Source organism: Caretta caretta, chromosome 22 (genome assembly GCF_965140235.1).
Source record: "Caretta caretta isolate rCarCar2 chromosome 22, rCarCar1.hap1, whole genome shotgun sequence".
Classification (NCBI taxonomy): Eukaryota; Metazoa; Chordata; order Testudines; family Cheloniidae; genus Caretta; species Caretta caretta.
In genome coordinates, this window is record NC_134227.1 from 16712332 (window position 1) to 16735930 (window position 23599).

At 42.7% G+C, this 23599-nt stretch overlaps 1 protein-coding gene across 5 annotated transcripts in view; it reads right to left on the reverse strand.

Moving 5' to 3' along the window:
- ARHGEF12 (Rho guanine nucleotide exchange factor 12) overlaps positions 1-23599 on the reverse strand; it is a 103168-nt gene that overhangs the window by 74310 nt on the left and 5259 nt on the right. For 2 of the 5 annotated variants that reach the window (XM_048827672.2, XM_048827671.2), the window contains exon 1: positions 22974-23088. The exons of 2 other annotated variants lie outside the window; for them this stretch is intronic. In XM_048827672.2, coding sequence (XP_048683629.2) covers positions 22974-23080 — 107 coding nt within the window. In that variant the 5' untranslated portion in view covers positions 23081-23088. Of the gene's footprint in view, positions 1-22973; positions 23090-23599 lie in introns of those variants that run through there. One more of the 5 variants, XM_048827673.2, reaches the window with a different exon arrangement.

A 23599-nucleotide genomic window follows, 5' to 3' on the forward strand; every position in this document is an offset into this window, starting at 1 on the left:
ACTGATTATACACCTGAAAAACACCATTTCCCAGGGTTGCCAAATTATAGTAATATTTATATACTTTCCATTTTCAAAGTGTGACTTTATCTTTGTATTTATGGTCTTTTAGATACTTGTTTTTATTTTTAGAAAATTCATTTTAAAAAGTTGTCGTCGTTCTCCCCCCCAGGAGATTATAGAGGTACATCTACCTTAACTACATCTTACTGCAAATATTCAACTGGAACATTTCCTTTGGTTTGGGAACTTCGACAAAAACAGCGTGAAGTAGCTCAACGACACCTTAACTCATAGAGCCAAGTTTCGAGGCCAGAAGGGACCATTAGCTCATACGGTCTGACCTCCTGTGCGACACAGACCACAGAATTTCCTCCAGTTACTCTTGTATTGAGCCCCACAGCCTTGACAAAAAGGCATCAAAGTCTGAATTTGAAGACATCAAATGATGGAGAATCCATCACTTCTCTTAGCCGTTTGTTCCAATAGTTAATGTAGGTTATTGGTTTGGTACCTCAATGCTGGAACATCAGAATTTGCGCCAGCCAACCCAGGACTGTCTCTTTTCAGCCAAAGGGCAACCAAAATAAAAAGCATCCTCAACCACCATGCCCAAGCCCCTCCCCCCAAGCCTTAACCCATTTGTCAAACCATGCTCATTTGCCTGCGTTGAACGGATGGCATGCACTTTCATGACCTTTGCAAGACTCCTAACATTCGCCTGCAGCAATAACTAATCTACACATCATGTGTCCAAAACTAGCCCAAGGCAAAGAGCTCCACAGTGGCCTCATTTACACTAGGAAAGAAACTGGACACATACTGCTCCACCAGCAGAATCTACAGCATAGACAGTCTTGGGAATCATGACCACAGTGCTCTCTAACCTACAGTGTGGGTAGTAACACTTCAGTCCTATCTGCAGCTTCCACTCTACTGGGTCCAAGTTATTGACAATTGTAGAAAGTCTCAGATACAACTTGATTTGCAGCCCATTCTACTACTGGTTAAATTGCATTGGCGTTGAGTTGATGCTACAAAGCTGGCTAGCAAAAATGCAACCACTGAGGGAGAGAGAGAGAGTAAATGAGAATGTCATTTGTAAGCCACAACATTTGAGATATAAACCAATAAAAGAAGGGGAAAAAAAGCATTTTTCAGAAGTGAATTACATCTCTTTTTAATCCCACTAAGGTCTCATCCTATTTGCTTCAAAACTTTCCAGAAAAATTTCTACCCTGGCACAAGATCACATGAGAAGTTTTAGACAGATTCTCTTAGCTCTGGCAAAGGGAGGTAAAGTAGGGTGAAGGAAAAAACCCAAGCTTATGCTGGAAAACTAAATTTCTGTCTGAACTATACAGACAACAGTGGCTCTCTCTGGTATCTTATATTTTTGTATAGCTCCTACAAACCCAAAGGAACCAAAACAAATGCACATAATATGCAACCCTTCTATCTTCCACACCACTGAAATGCAGCCCGAGCTAGAGGTCAAGAAGCAAAATGAGGCACAGCATACTGCATGCGTGAAGAGCGCAAATTCTCCAGGTATATTTAAGCAAGGCCTTGCTCCCTTACATTCCATATTCCCCTTCAATTTGTTCTAGGGTGACCGACAGCAGATGTGAAAAACTGGGACGGGGTGGGGGGTAATAGGTGCCTATATAAGACGACCCCAAAATCGGGACTGTCCCTATAAAATCGGGACACTTGGTCACCCTAATTTGTTCTTACAGCGAAGTTTCAATGCTGAATCCATGACAAACTACTGTCAGAAACTAGACCAAACAGGTTCTGGTTTCACTGCAGGATCAAGTGCAGTGTCTTCTGTTGTGAGTTGGGAAGGGTGGAAAATAGTGAAACCAGTCTATAATAAAGCAATGAGGTTATAGTAACATACTTTGGGATGCTCAGAAAGCATATGACTATATATCAGCTAAAGTATAATTATACAGTACTTCTAAGGACATTTGTATGTGAATATTCTCTTCGCCCTGCCCCAAGTTCTCCTGTGAAGCCATCTTAAAAGAAAGCCTTATTCCTGAGAAATATACCAGCTGTTGAGAGGTGGGAGCAGTTACATTCCTCAAGACTCGAGTCAGCAGGATGGAGATAATCAAACCATTTGAAAAAAAAATCGCAGTGTCTGCTTCAAGTTGTTTCTGCCCCAGCTTGGCAGAGTATATTCGTCCTCAGCATTTCTTATTTAAAACCCAGACCAGTGCAGTGCTAAGAACTCTCAACTCCCACTGACTTCAGTGAGAGAACAGAGCTTGCAACAACACTCAGGATCATGTCCCAATACTTCTCAGAGCTGCCTCTTCATGCCATGGCCACCTAAAACATTGCCTTTCTGGAAAGTTCCCTTTCTGGACAGAAGCTAAGTGCCTCTTTTATAGCATATTCCATCAAAGGAAATGCAGTGATGTGTTTTTCACAACATCTTCACTCTTCACATCTAATCCCAACATCCATACATTAACAGATAAGATCAAATGGATACAATGAACCTCCCAACACCATCACAAAGCAAGACAGTAGTGTCTTCATACGCACGATGGTGCTGACATTAGACACTGAATAAGTGGTAAAATTATTCAGATTAATGCTGTATGAATTCTGTAGCAGCAGCATCGCCCTGAACAGAGACTGTCAGCTCAGCTCTCTTCCATTGCTGCTTTTGTTTTCAACAAAAAAAGTCCCAATTATAGACACAAAAATGGAAATATTATAGGAAAACATTCAAATCACCACCACCACCACCTCCTCCTCCTCTAAAATGGTTTCGCAAGCACTCAGTGGGAAGTAATTCATCACTGCTGTCCAAAAGCATTAGATCATCAAATCTCACTTCAGGTAGATCACAAATGCTGGAAAGGAGGATGCTGCTAGCATGCAAAAGGGCTTGCAAGCCGTTCAGCATTGAGGACTGACAAGGATAGGGCTGCCTGCATTTTTTGCAAGACATCTTTTCTAGCTGTCAAAACCTTTGTTCTCAAGCAGAGACTAAGGTGTGCGTTTTCAAAATTAGTGTATTTAAATGGTAAATTAAAAACCAACACACACAAAAAGAGCAACTGCAGGATCACAACATAAAGGGGAAAGGGTTATTTCATGCACAGTTAATTCTCATCAATATTACAGGAACATTCCTTCCCCACCCTGCCCCAGCACTCAGAAATGCTATTTTCTAGTCTCTCACCACATTCATATAACAGAGCAAGAGGGAACAAAGGCTTCCAGACATTACCTGGATCACAGGACAAAACAGCAGACAAGCGAGATCTCGAAAGGCTCGTTATCATGGAATAGAATATCAGGCCCAAGTCCTCTCCAAGCTACCTCTGGTTTTTGCCTTTTTTTTTTTTTTTAAATGCTCATCTGACATTCCTGGAAAGGCATTTGATTATTTTACTAACCATCTGAGGGATGGGAATAAACTCCACCTCTTCTCTCCCATCTCCCCCCATCATCAACAGAGACCCAACACTGCGCTACTAATGGACAGGCAGAGAACAGCATCTATATACTTCTCTGGGAGAATGCATGCAGCAGGGCAACAAAGGAGGAGAGCTGGGGTTTAAAACTCAGCATGTCCTGGGACCAAGACGGATATAAAAAAGGAAGCATCAGATCACTCTATGGAGCATGGTAACTGAATGAAATGTACAAGTGCATCATTTCATTAAAAAAACCCAAATAGGGCTGCGGGGTCTTATCACACACAGCCCTGCCTTCCCCCACACGCATATCACATGGTTTATTTTGTTTACAGACATTTCAAAAGGCACCCACACACAATGATACCTGAAAGCACAGAATTCTTCTCGGAAGAATGGACCTTCCCTATTGTTTTCAAGAGAAGAAGGGGAATAAAATCCTCTCTCTTTTCTGGAAAGAGATCAGCAGGTCCACACAGAGGGCAACAAGCTCACTGCCTTTTTGGCTATATGACAGGCTCAGCCCTAGGAAAAGAAGGTAGTAGTGGGATGGAGGGGTTGTTTTCTTTTTCTGCCCCAATAACCTAATTAGGTTCCTGAGCAGCGCTAGCAGGATAGAAATTTCTTCACGCTACACTGCCTGCTTGTGTTTGATTAATGTAAATCTTCTCAGGGCTCTAACCATGCCGCAGGCAATGTGATGGCCAGCACTCCATTAACAAAGCATCTATGCCACTGCAGATAGCAAGAGGAGAGAAGGAAAGGGAAACGTGCATTTAAAGCCTTTCCCTTGAAACCGTCTAATGTCACCTAAAGAGGTTACAATCATTTGCTCTGAACACTGTTCCTAACTCAACTGCACGTATTTCCCGTGTCGCTGCAGTTGTCAAAACAATGGAACTGGCTAGAACAGTGGTGAGCAATCTCACCAAAACGACCCATTCATCGCAACTTCAGTGCTCCTCAGCCCAGTTTGTGTCAATACCAAAATTGCACTGACCAATTACAATCTGACAAAACCATGATCTCATCATGGCTACGGAAGGAATTAATGTAGGAGGCACAGAGCCAAAAGAATCCACTCCTACCTCTAAATCTATCTGTTCCACAGCTCTAAATATGCAAAAAATTCCCACCCATACATTCCCAGGGAATGTATTTTCTATGCCTCTAGATTTTTTCCTGTGGTTTTCATTATCTGTTTCTAAATAGTAGTGGCTGTATTTAGCAGGGTCTTCAGCTCTGAAACACATGTCTCTCTCATTTTTGAGGGATTTCACAAAAACAAAGGACTCCATTTTTTGTTTTCCCTTTTGTTAGAGCTGGCCAGATGCTCAGAAATTCACTGGCCAGCACCTCTCATTGCACACAATCCAGTCTACCCTAGAGAGCAGAACTGAAACAGCCAGCGATGTTTAACCTGTGCTCTTCAAAACACAAGTGTCCTAAGATGCAATGAAATGAGAAAAACAAAAAAAAATTAAAATCCCAAAGCAGAGCCTGCACATCTACTTTATTCATGCATCACTTGTGCCAGAGAGCCACCCTTCCCTTCAGAACTGGAGCAGGGTGTCAAAAGGCAAGCTATTTTTAACACTGGTTGTTTTAAAGTCAAGGATTCCTAAATTTCCCCCCCTCCTCCTGCCACACCCATTGGCATCTGGATAAAATCTATGCAGTAATAGTAACACTGCAGTAAGAGCAAAATTTACCACAAATACTTTTTCTTAAAACACTGATGCTGATATTCAGCATCTCTGACTTCACTAAAGAGTTAACCGGTGGAAACAGTCACAGCCTACAGTAGTAGAAGCAATGTGGTTTAGCAGTTAAGAGCCTAAAACGGCAAGTCAGAACTCGAGATTTATTCCTGGATCTATTCCACTCTGTGCAACTCTGATCAAATCATTTCACCTCTCTTTGCCTGACTTTAAAATGGGGATATGTACTTCTGAGGTATATTTGAGGTTCAAAATGTGTGTGCAATCCTAAAAAAAGTGCAGCAACACCGGGAAGTATTATTACAACCTTACAAAGCTCTACTTGCCCATTCACTCTGAGGGGGAGGGGGAAATCTTGATTTTTTTAAAATTATGTAATTTTACTTCATTAGTGTAAGGGTCAATAAGTAGATCTTATTTCTAAACTTGTAAAATCTTGCTATCTATCATTACTATAACCTCAGTGGTTACATTTTCGGGCCCCTCAAATCAAAAAGCCTGTGATGGTACCAGGACACAGGAAAATACTGAATTGTCTTTTCAGTCTGAACCATGACCCCTAAATGCTTCAAAACTACACATCGTAATCTGTAGCCCATCAAAACTGAAACCCCCCCAAAATACCTCCTTATTTGAAAAAGTCAGATAAAGTACAGTGCTGTCCCTCAGGAAAAGTGGCAAGGAGCATGGGAGTAGGTCATGGTGCTGTACAAGCACCCAAGAAAGGGTCTATCCTGGGAGCAGGTAGAAGCTTCCGGGGGATTTGAGTACAGGATAAAGTGACAGCTTCTTGGAGGGTTATTACAAGAGAGAGCAAGCACTGGGTTTAAAAAGAGAGACGACACCTGCAATTTTTGAACTCAAAATTCAACATGCCCAATTCTCATTTACACTAAGGCTTATTTTACACTTCCCGAGTGGAGTAAAGGGCCTTAGCGCAAGTAAGAATCAGACCAAGTGTATTCAACACATTCTGAAATACTAGGATTACCAGAACCAAGTTGCTACCTAAAGCTACTGTAACCTGGACAATTGTTGGACCCTAGATCCTACCCCATCTGAAACAGCCCAAATTTGACGACCTTCAGGACATGATGTGAGGTTCCCCCATTTACTCACTGTAGGAAAAGGCAAAGTCGGAGCTAATGTTTCTGTGGGGAAGGACAGCATTGTCCGGCTTGATTTTTATTGTGATCGGTTATATTCATTTTAGGGATAGGGAGTAGCTGACCCTTTTATTTCTGGCTGACATTGGCAAGTAGTACCCACAACTTGTGATGAAAGCTAATATACTGTTATAAATCAAAAGATAAAGTGATTAAAAACTTTCAGGGGGAAAAAAAAGGAGTCCAGAGTGTTCTTTTCACATTATTGCTGCTTCAGGGGATTAATGCAGATGCCAGGATACGGTGTAAAATGAGGGGATCCAAGAATGAACATTCATACACTTCATCTTATCCAACAACCCTACTCCCCAATAGCTCCATCCACTGGTGCCCTCTGTGCCAAATTAAACCTCCCAATCATGCAAAAATCTGATTCAGCAGCCCATGATGCCATGGAGCAAAGAGGTTCAGTGCAACTGGGTGATAACAGAAATTAGCTATGGCTATGATTTATTAGACCATTTAGTCAACGTCTGCAACTTTTGCAGGGCTGTTCTCTACAATCTAGCTAATGGTTTCTAGACCCCTGAGGGAGGGAGGGAGGGAAAGGAGAGAGAGAGTGAGGGAAAAAGGAACACTCCCCCCTAAAATCCAAAGTAGACGTTGCTTATAACCCTTATAGGTTAGCCAAATTCTGTTTTCCCTTTTTGTATCTTCCTGGCAGTTACGCATGTGTTTCTAAAGAATGGGTGGTCAGTAGTCTCTGTGGATCAGTACCCATTTTCCATAGACCACCCCTCCCTTTGTACGTTATTCAACGTTCAATAACTTTCATATTGGCCTTCATTTCTCCCGTCGCATCCTTTACTGATGAGACGCTTTCCTGCTCAGCACACATGAGACACAAAGCCTGCAAACAGCAAGCAGAACTCTGCCTGTTTTGCTAAGAAACAGCGTTAGCAGCTCTCTGCTGGTTAGGATAGGATATGGTAAATATTTATGCGGAATTCACAGACCTTTACCCCAATAAGGAGCCAAGCATGGGAAAAGAGCAGCTTCCCAGAGCTCCACACAGCGGATGTGGAGAGGTCCCCAAGGAACGGACTCCACATCTGAGCGAAAAGCTGCAGGGCAGCAACTGAGAGTTCCAGTTCTGATCACTAATGCCTCTAGCTTGCCTTTTACAACTGTCTGCTGGATTCTACCAATATTATAGCACATAAGGCTTGAGTCTGCATGGTACTGAGCGTCTTCAGCTTCCATGCCACTGGAGAGGGCAAAGCACACATCCCAGAATCAGGCCAGTGCTGAAGGAACATCCAAGGTTCAGTCAGTTGTATGACAACCCTTCCACCCCACCCCCCTGACCGAATATGTACAAATGTAGGTTTCCATAAGGACCCCTCAAGCCACATGAAGTCCATGCGCACTGCCAGACAGTGCTGCTTCAACTAGCTTCACTATCCCATTTCTCCAGTGTCACAATGAAAGAGGACAATTACCATCTGTACTGCAAAGCAATTGTTAGGAGACAGAGAAAAAACAAAACAAACTTAGGGCAGATACCCATACTTCAAATCACCTTGGATAACATTTGCAGATGACAGGCTGGTGGAGTAGTAAATAATGAGGACCACGTAGTCATACAGAGCGATCTGGATCACTTGGTCACCTGGGCCCATTCTAACAAAATGGAATTTTGATACAGCCAATTGCAACATTATTTATCTTGAACAAGAAATGCAGGCCGTATCCTGGAGAACAGCAACTCTGCAAAGGGCTTAGGGTCCACAGTGGATAAGCAGCTAAATATGAGCTCTGGCTGTGACAAAAAGAGGGTGATCCTTGGGCGTATAAACAGGCAAATAGCGAGCAAGCGTAGGGAGCTGATTTTACTCCTTTATAGGGCATTGGTGAGAGACACTGGAATACTGCATCCAGGTCTGGTGTCGGATTTATATAAAAAAAAAGACTGAAAAATTTGAGAGCATGCAGAAAATACACCCAAATATTATTTGAAGACTTACAGTGAGATACTTAAAGAGTTCAATCTGTTTAGTTGATCGAAAAGACAACTGAGAAGTGACTTGATTGCAGTATATAGGGACCTTAGCAGGGAGAAAATATTGGGTACTAAAGGGCTCTTTAATCTAGCACAGAAAGATGGAACAAGAACCAATGGCTGGAAGCTGAAGCCCGACAAATTCAAGTTAGAAACTAACCACTGATTTTTAACACCGAGGGAGATGAACCACAGGAACGAACTACCAAAGGAAGTGGTGGATTCGCAATGTCTTCAGATCGAGAGTGTATGACTGACTGGAAGATCTGCTTTAGCTAAAACAAAAGTTACGTTTCAGTCAAAGACAAGTTATTGGGCTAAATATAGGGGTAAGCGGATGGAATTCAATGGCTTCTGATATACGGGACGTCAGTGTAGATGATCTAATGGTCCGTTCTGGCCTTAATAATAAATAATAATAATAATAATAATAATATAAAAAAGGAAATCTATTGGGGCTGCCAACAACAGAACTCTATTTGGTAACAAGTCACCACCACGAGATAATTATCATGATCAGCTCATTTAAAAAAAATGGAGAGACGATAACAGCACTAATTTGCTCAGCAGTGAGATACTGAAATAGGACTGAAAGAGAGTCAAGTATTTGATTTTAAAACGTTGTGTCTGTTAGAAAATCTCCAGCTGAATAAACGATTAAGATTCTAAGATTGCTAAAGTAACAACAACATTTTTGCAAAAGCCCATCTAACTCCCATATTCTCTACCACCACTTGGGACTGCGGCTTAAACTTGTATCTTTAAAGCTCATTCAGAGCTTTAAAACGACAGAACTTGCAAGTTATCACAGCATGTGCTTGTGGAGATACCAGGAGTCAAGTAGTCAGCAATTTCTTAAGAAATAAAAATGGACATTACAGATGTGGAAGACTGAGAAGTTCAAAGTGGTTGCGACGAAGAAAAACCTACAAGTAAACAGAGTTGTTTAAAAATTATGGAACGATGGGAAATCATTTTTTTAAGTCTATAAAAAGCCTTAACACTAGACTGTTATTGCATGGTCGTCTCATTAATGTATAAATCATTTACCTTTATGGCACCATCTCCTTTAGTTAGATCACATATGATGTGGGAATTAGACACCTGTATTTCCTGATCACAGTAGGAATGGAATAAAATTTATAAGATAACAGATATTATTCCATGTCTATGCCCTAGTCCTTGTTTTTTCTTATTATATAATGCACAGTGGCTCCACAGAGGGTGCTAAAAGCTGGCCTGTTAATAGCAACTCTTGCATCAATGGCCAACAAATCAGTGTCCTTTATTTTGAATATTCTGGGAGCAACTGATTGACAACAGTAAAGAAGGCCTCAAATAACGCTGGTTTTGCATACTTTTTAAAAAATATGCAGTAACTTTAACACAGGCTGCAGGCTGATATACTATAAGTCTCAGCAGGATGCTAAGCAACGTCACATAGTCCACAAGCCCAATTCAATCTTTTTGACATACCGGAGAGCTAGTATGCTTTTAAATATGAAGAGATGGAATAATTCCTCTACATTCAAAATGCTACTGATGAGCACCCTCAGTAAATATTAGAGACTGATTCCCACTCCTTTTTGTTAAATACTGTTGGGTTATCAGACATATAGAAGAGTTCTTGGTTCACTAAATTATCCTTATTTTTCCACACACTCCAGCGTCACACAAGACGCAATAGAGAGTTTTTAAACAAAAGAAGTCCGCATACTGCATTCAAAACTGTAATTTTCATCTGTTACAAAATGCATAAACATTACAACCACTTTTTCCCCCCCTTGCCAGTGCTGTCCTGTTTGTAACTCAGAGCCTTAGTTTTGCTTCAGATGTGTCTATGCCTTTGTCCCTCCCACCTCATAGCACTGCAACTAATCCTCCTCCAAAGGACACACAAATGCTGCTGGCATTGCACCTGTCATCCAACACACTTGTTCCACCACCTTCAAGTCACTTCCTTCATGCCACTTGTAGAGCTGTGCACATTTTAAGCACAGAGAGTGAAATGTGGGGCTAATGTGTCCTCTGTGCCATGCCCTCCCCCTGCCCCAAAGAGGGTATCCATCACTTTCTTCAAGAAAGCTGCACCCCGCTGCAGTATCCGATAATCCACACTACAGAGAAAGCAAACCTTTTCTGGGTCTAAAGCACTGTGGCTCAGCCACTTTTGCCATGCTTTTCAAAGACAGCAACAAATGCCTTGCTTAACGAATGAGTGACAGTCAAACATTCTATTTAGGGACTTGAAAGTTCTTGCATTACATGGTACTAGTCTATCCACCTGAGGAAGTTCAAGACAGAGGCCTCCTCCTTACAGAAACTTCTGCAAGTTTACAGTATATAGTTTCTAGAGCAGGTCAGGTAGAAACATAACATTAAAATGCTATTACTGAGCGCTTACGTGGCCTTTCATCAAAAAAATCTCAAACAATTTCTAAAAGGCAAGTTTCTAGCTTCACTTCACCGATTGGGAAACTGAGGTCCAGAAGGGGGAAGCAACTTGCCCATCATAGTGCAAGTGAGTGGCTGATGTGGGAACAGAATCCAGATTCTGTCCAGTGCTATAATCAGTCCCCACACTGTCTTAAATCAGTACTGTACTCTTAGCAAGGATACCTAAGATGACCAGTGCTGTAGCCTATGGATACAGAAAATAAACTCTCAGAATGTTCAGACTGAGGGAGGAAAAACAAAAGGATGTCTCAGTTGTATGCTAGCGTTGAGCAGGGGAGTATGGGGAAAGATGTAGAAGTCTCCAGGTTTCAGATACAGGAGAGGTATCTGGACAGCATTTAGGGTCCAAGTGTGGAATGAGGCCCTTCAAGGAGGGCTCCAGAGTGCCCAGGTGTTTCGGTGAGGATCCAGCTTCACGATTCAATACATGCAATGGAGGAGTGCGTCTGTAGAACGCAATTCATCTCAAATGACCAACGGCCAAAGAGGCAATGAGAGAAGAGCAATCGGATGCAGGGTAAGCGCTACACAGCTAAAACAACTTCAAGGGAACTCAGTAAGAACTCAAAGGTCAGAGATGTTGGAAACAGGGCTGGGTGAGGGGGAAAAAAAATAAGGGGGGGGGGGGAAGAAAGCCCATCTCCGTGTGAGAGCTCACAAAAGGACCCTATTTATCATTCACCTCACTGGAGTGATTCACCAGACAAATCCACTAGCTCTACTCAGTAGAGCCCACTTTCTGGGCTCCACCGAGACGAGCACATATCAGCCAAGTTAGGATTAGACTGGCAAGAGTCTACAGAGCCAGTCATTACAAGACTGAGCTACATCTGTCTCTTTCTTATGCATGGCTGTGTTAACACTGAACAAAACCTGCAGTGCTCAGACATTTCCTTTCATGTAGTGGAAACCTTGAAGCGGTGTCCATGCTGTGGCTGAAACTGTACTAACAATAACTGTGCTTAAAACTTAGTACTAATAGATATTAAACAGAATCTGCTGATCTGAGGAAATTGGGGAAGTGCCCAAGAGTACTAACCTTCAACCTCTGAAGTTATGAGTCACACAGCAGGCTGCTTTAGGTCAACTCTTTGGATTTCCTAACAACAACAACATCATCTTTACGTTTTGTTACAAAAATGGAAGTTTATTAGTCCATGAAAAGAAAGGAGCTGAAAAATTATACAAAGTCAGTGACAAACCAACAGAAAACACAGTCTGGAGAAGCACAAAGCAAAGGACTTCCCTCCTGCATGAGAGATCTAACTTGATTGCAGCCTTCACCTGTCTGGGCTGGCTTCTGATGCAGAACACTGGTATATGCAGGGTGCCATTTAAAAAAATGGTCACATTGCCTTCCTTGATCTTTTATCTTGACCAATTTCAAAGAGGTATTAAATATTTTAAAACCATCTGGTATGCAAATTTCTGCTTACCCCAAGTTTGATTGGTTCCAGCAAGCCTGCTACAAGAAAGACCAACCAGCTGTTTTAGGAATAGAAAATTATACCAGATCAAGGGTTGGCACTTGCTAAATTCAAGCTTGGACCACTGCCGAAGCAGCATGCTAAACTAAAGGAACTAGCGACCATTTTATAGATCGATGTCTCATGAAACAACCAGAGACAGAAAGAAACGCTGAAATGCCCAGTTACCCCAATGGTAACATCCCCTCATCCAGAGCAAGTTACCCAATAGCAGCAAAAATCATGTCAGAATAAAGAGAGAATAGGAAGCAAGACAGACAATGGCATGGTTTTAAGATCCAGAACCTCGCTACAGCACCAGCCAGCATTAGAAGCTCTTCAGCAGACAAATATGAATGCTTTCAAAGAGAGTAAACTTGCCCCAACACTAGTTATGGGCCAAGGTCAGAAAGAAAAAATGGTGGATCCTTGTTCTGATAAGATTTTTCAAGGATTTTCTCAACCTATTATGAACTCTCTCCTGTCCCAGTCTCCACCCCACAGTATAAATCAATACTGGAGAGAGAACTTTAGAGGCACTGGAATTTTGACTCCATAAGCAAGAGTAAGTATTTTCCCAAATGTCATTACAATCTACCGCCTAGGTCACTAAAGCGTAGATTCACACTCCCAACTTCAGAATGCAGCAAAATCAACATCCCAAGGCAGCAATATCTGTATTTCTACTCCCAGATGCTGAAAACACAGAGATCCATCCCTCAGGGCATTAGTGGCTGCATTCACCCGCTTACCCCCACAATGTGACAAGAACCAAAACACCAGTGCTGACATTCCAAGTTCCCAATGTCTCCAGACAATATAGGATCAGGAGATAGATGCCCTAGAACTAATTTAATTCTTTTGTCATTCCTGATGCTGCAATGATTAGAATTTTTTTTTCTGCACTGACAATTCCCCTTTTGCGCCCAGACAATAAATAGTCTTTTCCGGGGCTCTCCAGTCCCCCCACCACAGCAGTGGGAAACAGTAACTTTTCTCTAGCACAGAAATGATGCCATGGCAAGCAGTCAGGGGGATAGGCAGGGAAAAGAAATGGGGGAGGGGAGAGAAACATGATGTTGGGGCTGGTCTACGTGGGGAAATTTACTGGCATATTTTACTATGCTACCTCTATAATTATACTGGTATATACCTATGTGGACAAGCTTAGTCCAGAAAAAGAGACAGAGTGTACATACAGGGAGTTATACACCACAATAATTATACTGGTGAGACAAGCCCCTAGTTTAATAGTTCCTGGTAGATGATTCATCTGTATTTTTAATCTTTGCTCACTAGCGGAGAATTGCATTCTCCCCTCCCCTTTGCAAGTTTTTCCTATTTTAAGCTTGGGAGGAGGAGCAGTCCTCAAACCTCAACCACTGAGTGAAGTTTAGACCAATAACTGAGATCTGTCAGCTAGTATTTGATAATTAAATTTATATGGTTAACTATAAGATTTTCCATACACTTCAACATTAACTTTAGATTTGTGATTGCATCCTGTGTCATGCCAGGACACAAACCCACCTTATCTGCTGAAATACTCTCAAGGGCACTGCCTGCTCTTATGCCATAGGTCTCAGGATACCTGCATATTTGCTAGAAGTCACAACTCTCCAAACACCGTATGGCTGCATTATTCAAATGCCAGCAAATAAACCTAGCTCTCAAATTCCCAATCTGCTCCAGGCACAAAACATACACATTATACAACCAGGGGAAGTTGCTCACAATCAAACCTCTTCAAAGGATTAAGAATGTTGTGTTCCACTGTAATGTGCAAACAGCTGATCACATTCTTCACAGAATAGGTTATTGAGACAATCCAGATTTCCACATACAGGGTATCAAACACAGGTCAGAAAAATCAGCCACTAATTTACTGACAAGGAAGAAAGGAACCATTTATGAATAGCCTGCATTCGGGCAATTTCCCTACTGTATTTCCGGCTCAGACTTCTGAAATAGTCTGATTAAATTATTTATTCTAACTGCAGTATGGAAGTTGGAGCCACTTGGTTATTAAGTAAAAGTGCAGTAATCTAAAGCAAGCATCTCCAAACCTAATGGAAGAGAAGGGAGATGGGAAGGCAGCCTTAGAAGATAAAATTAATTTGCCAGTGGGAGTTTGTTTCTGCACATCATCATTCCTCTGAACTGAGCTGACTGTCATTAAGAAACAGATCCGGGGGCCCTGGTGGCGGCTGGAGTCCTCGTCACTGGAAGAGGACAGCCCACAGATTTAGCCACTGAGATTCTGCACACACAGCTAGAGAAAGGACAGAGACAAGGGGCGAATGAAGGAGAAACCTCTGAATGACGACATACCTCGAAATGGTTACTACAGAGTTTAAAGAAATCCACAGAACAAACTGCTACCACTGTAGGCCCCAGGTATTTGAGCAAGCCCTTCATATCTACAGACATCTGTATGGAGTTTATCACCGCATTATCTAACCTCTTCTTCTATCTACCTCCAAGGCAAACTGAGGTTGACTAAATGGTTTCTGTTCTCCATTCCAAAGTCCTGCTTCAATCAGTTTAGGGATAGGGACTTCCCTAGATGAGGTCCCTGAACACAGAACGTCTTGTCTGAAGATGTACACCAGAGTTCTGTTGTGGCTCTCTTCAGCGTTCATTGCAAGACTTCACTGTACATCTGTTACTATATTTACTTCCTTAACTGCTTGTTCCTTTGCGATTATTTCCCTCCTTGCCCACTTGACAGACAGTTGTACTGGGGTTCACCTCAATTTTGATTTAAAATTAGGTTTTTGTATAAAAAAATACAAAAAAACCCCCACACACAGAGTTCCAGAAGAGAGTTTTACAATAAAAAGTCCACCTTGGTGGAAAACTTTTCCACTGACATCCACCAGAAGCTTCAGCGGGGGGGGGAGGGGGGGGGGGAGAGAGACTTGAGTTTTAAGTCAATGGGGTGATCCTCTGCAATTCCTCTACAGCTGATCCAGACTCACAACGTTTAATATCTCAGGAAGCACGGGGTAGATCTGAAGGAGTGGTTTCCTCATAACACAAACAGCAATAGGTGGAGCAGGAACTTAAAAAGTGCTTCACAAGCACCGTGACGTTCTTGTCAGTGGAATAAATAAGCAGCCTTGATAAATAAGCGGTCTCCCAGCAGCCATGGTGCAATTAATGACAAAATGGGATTCCTTTCAACTGGCTGAATTCCAGACAACAAGATCACTGAGAATTGAGGACTGCCTACAACACAGACCTGTTGCAAGGTTATTTCCACCCCCAATGCTTAATTGCCTGCTTCTGCTTCAGCAATGACCTAGGAACACTGCTGGGAGAAACACACAGCCTCCTCCAGAACGACCTCTTCCTGACTGTCAAAATAAACACTGATCAGAACACACTGACTATTCCCCGTTCTCTTGGCACCTGCCAGCCAGTATTACTACAACCCACAACTGCAAAAGGAGTTGTAGCCAATTGCAAAGGGCATTTTAGACTCCCAGGGAGTGTTTAGTGCTTAGAACAGAAGGACTGGGAGTCAGGACTTCTGGCTTCTGTTCCATGCCCAATTGGTTTCTTTCTATAAAATGGGATTGATTGCCTTGTGTAAACGGCCTTAGATAAAAATCTAGTTATAAATATACCTTCACTGAGCCCAAAACCTGATGATAAAGCCTACCGAAAAAAGAGAAAGGTAAAGATATGTCGTATAACATACATGGCTGCAACAACATTGGTGAAGGGCCAAAGCTAACAATCTTACCATTTTAAAATGATTACAATGATTTTTAAATTCAACCTTCCCTATTTTGAAGGACAGACTGGCATGCTTGCTTTCTCAAGTCAGAAGTTAGGGAAGTTATTGGGTGAACCAACCACGAACAGTGGGCTGACGTCTTCCTGAAAATCCAATGTATAGATTTAACCCACCTGAGCAAAGAACTTACACAGGGATTAACTAATAACCACACACTTCTATCACATCATTCAGAGGAGCTCAAAGCACTCGACATTATGCTTCACACTCCTGTGGGGTACAAGGCTATCCCCATTTTAAAATGGAGTACTGAGGAACCGAAATTGAAGCAGCTTTTATCACACAGCAAATCAAGGTCAGAACTAGGAACAGGGGTCAGAATACCTAGTTTCTAACTACTACAAGAATGCTGCCTCCCACTACAAAGAGGTCTGAAGCTCAGTGGTAGAGAAGAAGCCTCTGACAGTTCTGTTAGCTTCGAGTCTCTCTGCACTTCGACACCTTCATTGCAGCATGGAGTGACAGAATTAAAGAAAACCTAATTATAAATAGCTAAGACTATACAAGGCTCTTTCAGCAGCATCCCAAGGGCACCTTATTCCACCAGCCAACAAAAATGGAAACAAAATGATAGTACACGTACTACCAACAATCTAAGATCAGATCGTCACCCACAAGAACCACTTCCGCTGTAGAAACCACAGCGACGACACATGGCGAACCACAACCTATCATCCTGTGTGTCTCGGCAGACTGCAGGGGCAGATCACCAATTTGAGAGTTACAGATCACCATTACAGGATTTGTCACTCTTATCTTTGGGATACAGAATGCGCTGTTTCTCTCACAGATGTTTCAGCAGATGAGCTCTCTCATTGTCCTGTTCACAATTGACATCACATTGGTTCCCCCATACACCTCCTTCAGTTTCCAGTGAAACATATCCTTCTCTCACCACTTTTCTTCCAGAAAGCAGCCATTAAGGCCCCATCTACACAGAAAAATTCCTGGTAACATGGCTGCCCAGCTTGGAGCAGAAGGAGGGAAGAGAATGGCTGACAATGTTTTGAGTTAAGCAACAATTCAGCCCAGGTATAAGTAGGTGTAAATCCTAAAGAAGCCATTGGTGAAGTTGATCTCTGGAGCCAACAAAAATCTCCAACAAGTTTTCCCCTGTCTACACAGGCCAGTCAGGACCATGTTACTAAACGGACTGACCTTGAAAACCACTGTACAACACAAGAAAGTATTTAATACCAACAATGCCTAAGTATCCCCATGCACCCGCTTAAGCCAGGGCAAACGGAAAAACACAAAACACAACCACTCCCAGAAGGGACTGACTGTTCTCAACACCGCCATGCAGCCCCTTTGGGCATGAATATCTACCCCCACTTTTCAAACAGGCATCCATATACCGCCATGGTGTTGCTGAAAAGCATAGCTGAATGTTGTGAACCTGAAAGGAATGTCATGCTCCAGCAAATTCTCCCTTACCTTAGATTAATGGTTCTCACCTTTTTTAGTTAGAGCCTGCTGTTGGGAATGGCATAAGGGCAGCCCCTCCGATATCCTGTGGTTGTCTCCCGTTTAAGTTCTCTCTCACTCATTTCCTATCTGTTTTCATTGTTATCTCACCTACTCCAGCTTTTTCTTGTTCTTCTTTTGCTTTTCTTTTTTTTTTTTTTTCCCTTTGCGCTAACCCTTCTCCTTTCCCCCTCTCTGGTGGCTTCAATCTCCTTCCCCATTCATCAGAAGGTTACGTGTTGTTGGGCATGGGACAGGACATCTACTGGTGCCTCTGCACTACAGGAGCGCAGAGAAAAGACACTTGGTCTGAGCCTTCATCCCGGAACATGCAGGAGCAGTTGCCAACCAGCTACATTAGGGAGCACAATCACAGCAGGAAGAGAAGACTTGCAAGGAGCCACCTGACACTTTATATGGACCAGCAGGTTGCAGCATATGCCTGCAGGTGGGTGCCACCAGATTGAAGATCCTGCACCTTAAGTGGGTTCTAGCCCAAGAAAGCTAATGCCCAAATAAATCTGTTAGTCTCCAAGGTGCCACAAGGACTCCTCAGGGTTTTTACCTTGCAACGTGCCCCTCCTGAATAGGTCTAGTGCTCCATCAGTGAGATCTGGCCACCTCCCTCCAGGCTGGGAAACACTGCCTTAGGTCAGTTCATGCCTTCCAACCCCCTTCCAGCCACTATGGAATTATTCAAAATTCCATGAAAGCATACCTAACTCCTCACAGGCCACAGGCTTCTGTCTCTCTACACTGGGAAGTCACCCAAGTGCTCTGGCATGTGACTGCCTGCAATATCACAAGTATCACAGGACTCAGCGCCTACAGACGAACTTGAGATCAGTTTCATAGATAAACAGGAACTTTGTTAGCTGGACTGGTGCACAGAGCTTCAAAGAGAAACATTACTCAGATAAGAAGAGTCAAATTTCCCCCATCTATTTCTTAAAGTCTGAAGCACACGCTTGAAGAGCTCAGAAGCCAATTGAACCAACTCAAATGTCCAGCCCCAGCAAAACTACACTTTGTTCATGTGGGTTTAAGCAGGCTAGACACTCCATCGTCCTGAGATTCTCCCTTTGGCAGCTAGCACAAATCCTGCAGCCTCATTATCTGCACCAAGGCAGGCCCTTTTTGTTAGTTCACACCTCACACTTCATGCCACATCTTCTACGTTGCCAGAGAGTTCAGACCATAGAAGCCATAATTCTGCTGAATTGTTTAAACAAATGTAGAGGCTCAAAGTGCATCTCCCAAGTCACCGCATCCTGTTGCAATCCACAGTCTCACACAGCGGACACTGTTTCTGACAGACAGAGCAACACTTCAGCCATCATCAGCAGGACACTTGACAACACATAATTAACAAGCAATAATGATCCTGATAGATGAGATTACCCAGAGCTAGATTAGAACTTGAACTGTCGCTAATGTGTGGGAGCCCACCTGCAATAAATCAATGCTTCTTCCAGGTATGCATCTGATGAAGTGAGCTGTAGCTCACGAAAGCTTATGCTCAAATAAATTTGTTAGTCTTTAAGGTGCCACAAGTCCTCCTTTTCTTTTTACGGATACAGACTAACATGGCTGCGACTCTGAAATCTTCCAGCTTGGGTACTCAGCGCAGGGACAACACTGGTCATTCGCGGTCTCAGTTTTGGAGAGTGACTTTCTTAATTCAGTCTAATTTACACTGATGAACCCAAAAGTTAAAGGATCCCAAAGCAAAGCTCAAAATAGCTCAGTGGACAATTTCTAAGAGTTTGCCAACAAACGAAAGAAGCAACATCATGTACATAGGGTCAAACATTGCTAGATGAGCTGCACAGATATGCAAGACGACCAGGTTCCTGCCAAATGGGTGTATAGACCAAACAGACAAAACACAGACAGGCAAAGGGTGGGGGAAAGGGATGCAGCACAAAAGGAAAGGACAGAAGTGGGGATGTTTGGCACACATTTTGTTTACTCCACAGTTTGTGTTCAATACTGTTTGTTTTGGTTTCACTATTTATAATTGTGTTGACATTTAAATGTAAACTAAAGACAATGCCTTTTCCTACCATGCTTGTTTTAAAAATATACATGGTTTTTGTTTTTTTTTTGTTTAAACACAAACAAAATTAAAACAAACTGTCTCTTCCTGCCTTTTTCTTTATTTGCTCTTCTGTTTTAAGCCTGTTGCTTGATTTCTATACTTCTTGATGGCCTGTTTTGCATTTTATGCCTTCCCACCCCCCCTGTAATTATTTATTACAGCTCTATATGCTTTATACCCCTTTCTTGTTTCACTTATAAAAAGCCTTGCATCCCTTCCCTCTCCTCCTCGTTTTCAGCCCGCTATTTCTGTGCGGAGACAATATCTGCATTCAGTCTTCGGAATAATTAAGGGCCTTAGTTTTGTTAAAGTGAGATTTTAAATTAGATATACATTTTTAAAGCCTAATGGTTATTTCCATGGCATGATTGTAGAGTGTCAATACATGCAGAATTGCGGGCCTGGCTTGAAGAAAGGGTTTGTCTCTCTGAATTCTTACTGGCCTCTCTTACATACATAAACCCAGACCTTACAAAATAGATAATGTGGGGGTGCTCTTTGGCCTGGTCTACTTGTAAGAGTTAGGTCAACACAACAGCAGCGCTCAGGGATGTGAAATATCCTTATCCCAGTGCGCCATAGCTATGCCGACCTAACCCCCAGTGCAGATGCAGCTTCCATCAACCTAGCTACCACTGCCGTGGAAGGTGGAATCCCTACAGCAACAGAAAAACTCCCTCTGTCACTGTAGTGAGTGTCTATACAAGGACACTACAGTCCTAGTGTAGACATGTCTATACAATGGCTTTCTTACGCGGCCTTAACTAGGAGTAAAGCTCCCTAATTTTTAGCAATACTAATGAGAGGCTGCTACAAGAAACTCACGGATGAGAAAATGATCAACGTAACAAACTTAAGTTACATATCACCATGCAATATATGTCAACTGCATTATGTTCCCGAACCTAGATTCGCAAGGAGGATACACCAGTATAATCCTTCTTGATGTTAAGAATTTAGTGCTGGTGAAAGGTAATAACTTGACAGCCCTCGAGAGTGAAGTCTTTTTATGCACAGAGCACTAACACCATCTGCAGCAGAAGTTCAAACTTATTCTTGAAACAGCCCTGCCCATGTATTTCCCCTCTAACTCGAAAGAGCCACACCTTAAGGTATGAGTGGGGAAATCAGTCCCTATTACCAAGGTAAACCATGGCCTTTCTCCTGATGCTATTAGTAGAGTGTCCATTTAGTGCCAACTGTGCTGATGGTTTTGGTTTTTTGCGACGTGGACGCCTGTCACAGCTCCAACGACGCTACTATGAACATTGTTGATAGCAGTGAAACAGTCCAGAATCATGTCAGTCCCACTCGAATTCTGTTTGGGAATGCTATGAGCAGCTGCAGAAACAGGCACCAGAGCACCTCACTGAACAGAAGGACCCATAAAAAGTAGGCTGAAGTGAGGGTAGAGTTGTGGACCCCACATCCCGAAACATTCAGAAGACTCGAGGACACAGATGGGCATGAAGCCATCAGCCCTTAGGAAACTCCAGCTAGTAAAGAATTCTGCAGCAAACCTCCCCAGCAATTTAAGCTATTGCAAGAACATCAAACCTGCCCACCAGTTTCTCCACTGGCTTCTCACAGAACATTGAGTCAAGTTCAAGGTCTAGTTCTTACCTTCAAAGTGCTCAATGGCTTGAGCCCAGCATAACTAAAAGATTGAGCCCAGCATGACTAAAAGCTCTGGAATGAAGACCATGGTCAACAACTCCACCCACAGGCACAATGGAACATTATACCATATGGGTAAAGTTCATCTGTGCAGGAGAAAGAGCTTTCTTGGGGGCTGGTCTGCCATTGTAGAATGAAATCCCACAAGAGTTGAGGACTCTCACAAAACCTCACCACCTTCTGCTCCAAGTGCAAGGTACACTCCTCCTTCCTGCTTCTCTAATACAGTCTGAGCAGAGCGGACATTTAAAAAAAAAAAAACCCTTAACAAAACAAAACACTCCACTGCACATATCCTCTCCCCAGGGGAAGAATTCTGAGGGAGAGAGAAAATGAACCATACATGATAAGTCATGTCATCTGATGCACTGCTGGAAGGCACTCAAATACTACAGTGATAAAAGCAGCATACAAATCTTTTTAGATGAGATGAGATGGGTGTGGAAAAGTGAAAGAGTTCCTCTGTCTTCCAGAGGCCATGAGGAGTTTCACATTTATTCTACACTATTAGCTAGAGCCCCCTAGCAGGGTCCAAGGACTTCACCTGGCAGGAATCACAGCAGCCGGGTGTGGGGCTGGGCTTCTCTGGACATGAATGATAGTTCTATCACCCTTCAAGTCTTTCATATCTACCTCGGGCCAGAAGGGGTCTGGTCAGTGTTCCAGGTCCTGCTTCCTGCAGACCTGGACTGGATGCAAAGAGGAGGAGATCAAGAAGGGGAAAGCTTTACATCACTTTGCAGGTCCAGAGCCATTCAGACCTCCCTAAGCAGCATTAATTTATGTCACAATAGGAGTTACTCACAGAGAGAATTACACATCTTTGGCAAACACACTGCCTGCTATTCCTGCCTCCAGACAAATAACCACAATAGATGTTCCCAGCTCTATTAAAACTGGGGGGGGGGAGGGGGGAGAGGAGGAAGAGTCAAGCTGACCTCACTTTCAGTCTCTTTATCAAGAGACATTGTGGTTCCTGTCTACCCCCAAGCCAACAGTACACATTGCGACCGGCACCCTATCCCGACAGCTTCAATAAAACTACAGAATACAATAAGCAAGCACAGAGACTGTCACCTCATACTCAAAATGAAACGGAGACAATACTGGACAACTCAAGAAAGCTTGCACTGATGTCTGTATGCAACTGGCCACTCTACAACTAAGAAGGAAGTCTTCAATGACACCTATCTTACGGGAGTACTAGATTTAAAGGAGAATGTTGAAAAAAAAATGAAATGAACACACTGCTCAAATTGTAAGTGTAGCTAGCTATTCAGTAACACTGTTGCAGAGAAAGCCCTGAATTTCATAGAGAAAGAGGAGGAGGGGTTATTTAGCCACCATTCGGCTAAAAGAGATGTCCCAATTACCAAGGGGACATTGAAATACTCAGAGAGGGGAAGCACATTTAAGCGGATTAGAAACAATTAAGGTTTACTTTAATATCAAGCGATGAGAAAAGAAATCAGCAATTAAAAGCCTCAAAAGGGTAATTATGTGTAAATTCTACCCCCTCCCCCCCTTATTTTACAATTATGGTAGCACAGGCTATGGCTCAATTATAAATAAAACTCATTTGACTGCAACTGCCTAGGAAGACAGACACTCACATCTTACACAATATCTACATTCGCTACATTACATTACTTGAATAACCACACAAACCTGCACAGTCCACGTAACCATGCAATCTCCTTGCTCCAATATGGCTGGAGCGGCTGCAGGAAGAAAAATACAGTAACTGGGTTACAAAAAAGGAAAAACAACTGCATCCAAACGTTTCTGCAGCCTTATAAGAGGATACAACCAGGTTCTGATAATCATTAGGTGACCAATCACAGCCTGCAAGTTGCGGAGTTTCAACCCAGTCCCAGCAGTCCCTGCAAGGGAGAATAAAACCCTTATCTTGCTCAGCCATGTGTCGCCAGCCACAAACGGCAAGAGAGCTACGCCCAAAGCCAGCCTGTTTGAGTTTAGCCGGGGTCAGAGGACTCTGAAGAGAGAAAGCATGCTCATGTGCAGTCCTGATAGAAACAGAAGGAAGAAACCCAAAACACACACCCACAGGTCTAAAGCCAGCGTAACCAGCTAATCTTAGTCTAGGATAGACCCGACAGCTGGAAACAGTAACAGAATATCACCAAGCCAAAAACCATTCAGTACCAGAAAAACTGTGGCAACTAGCAAGGAACTGAATAAAGAGTGAAAGACTGGAAAGCATTATAAGAGCTAAATATGTATAGCCTTGTTAAGAGATTATTAAGTGAAGGGTGCATGATCATTTACAAGGA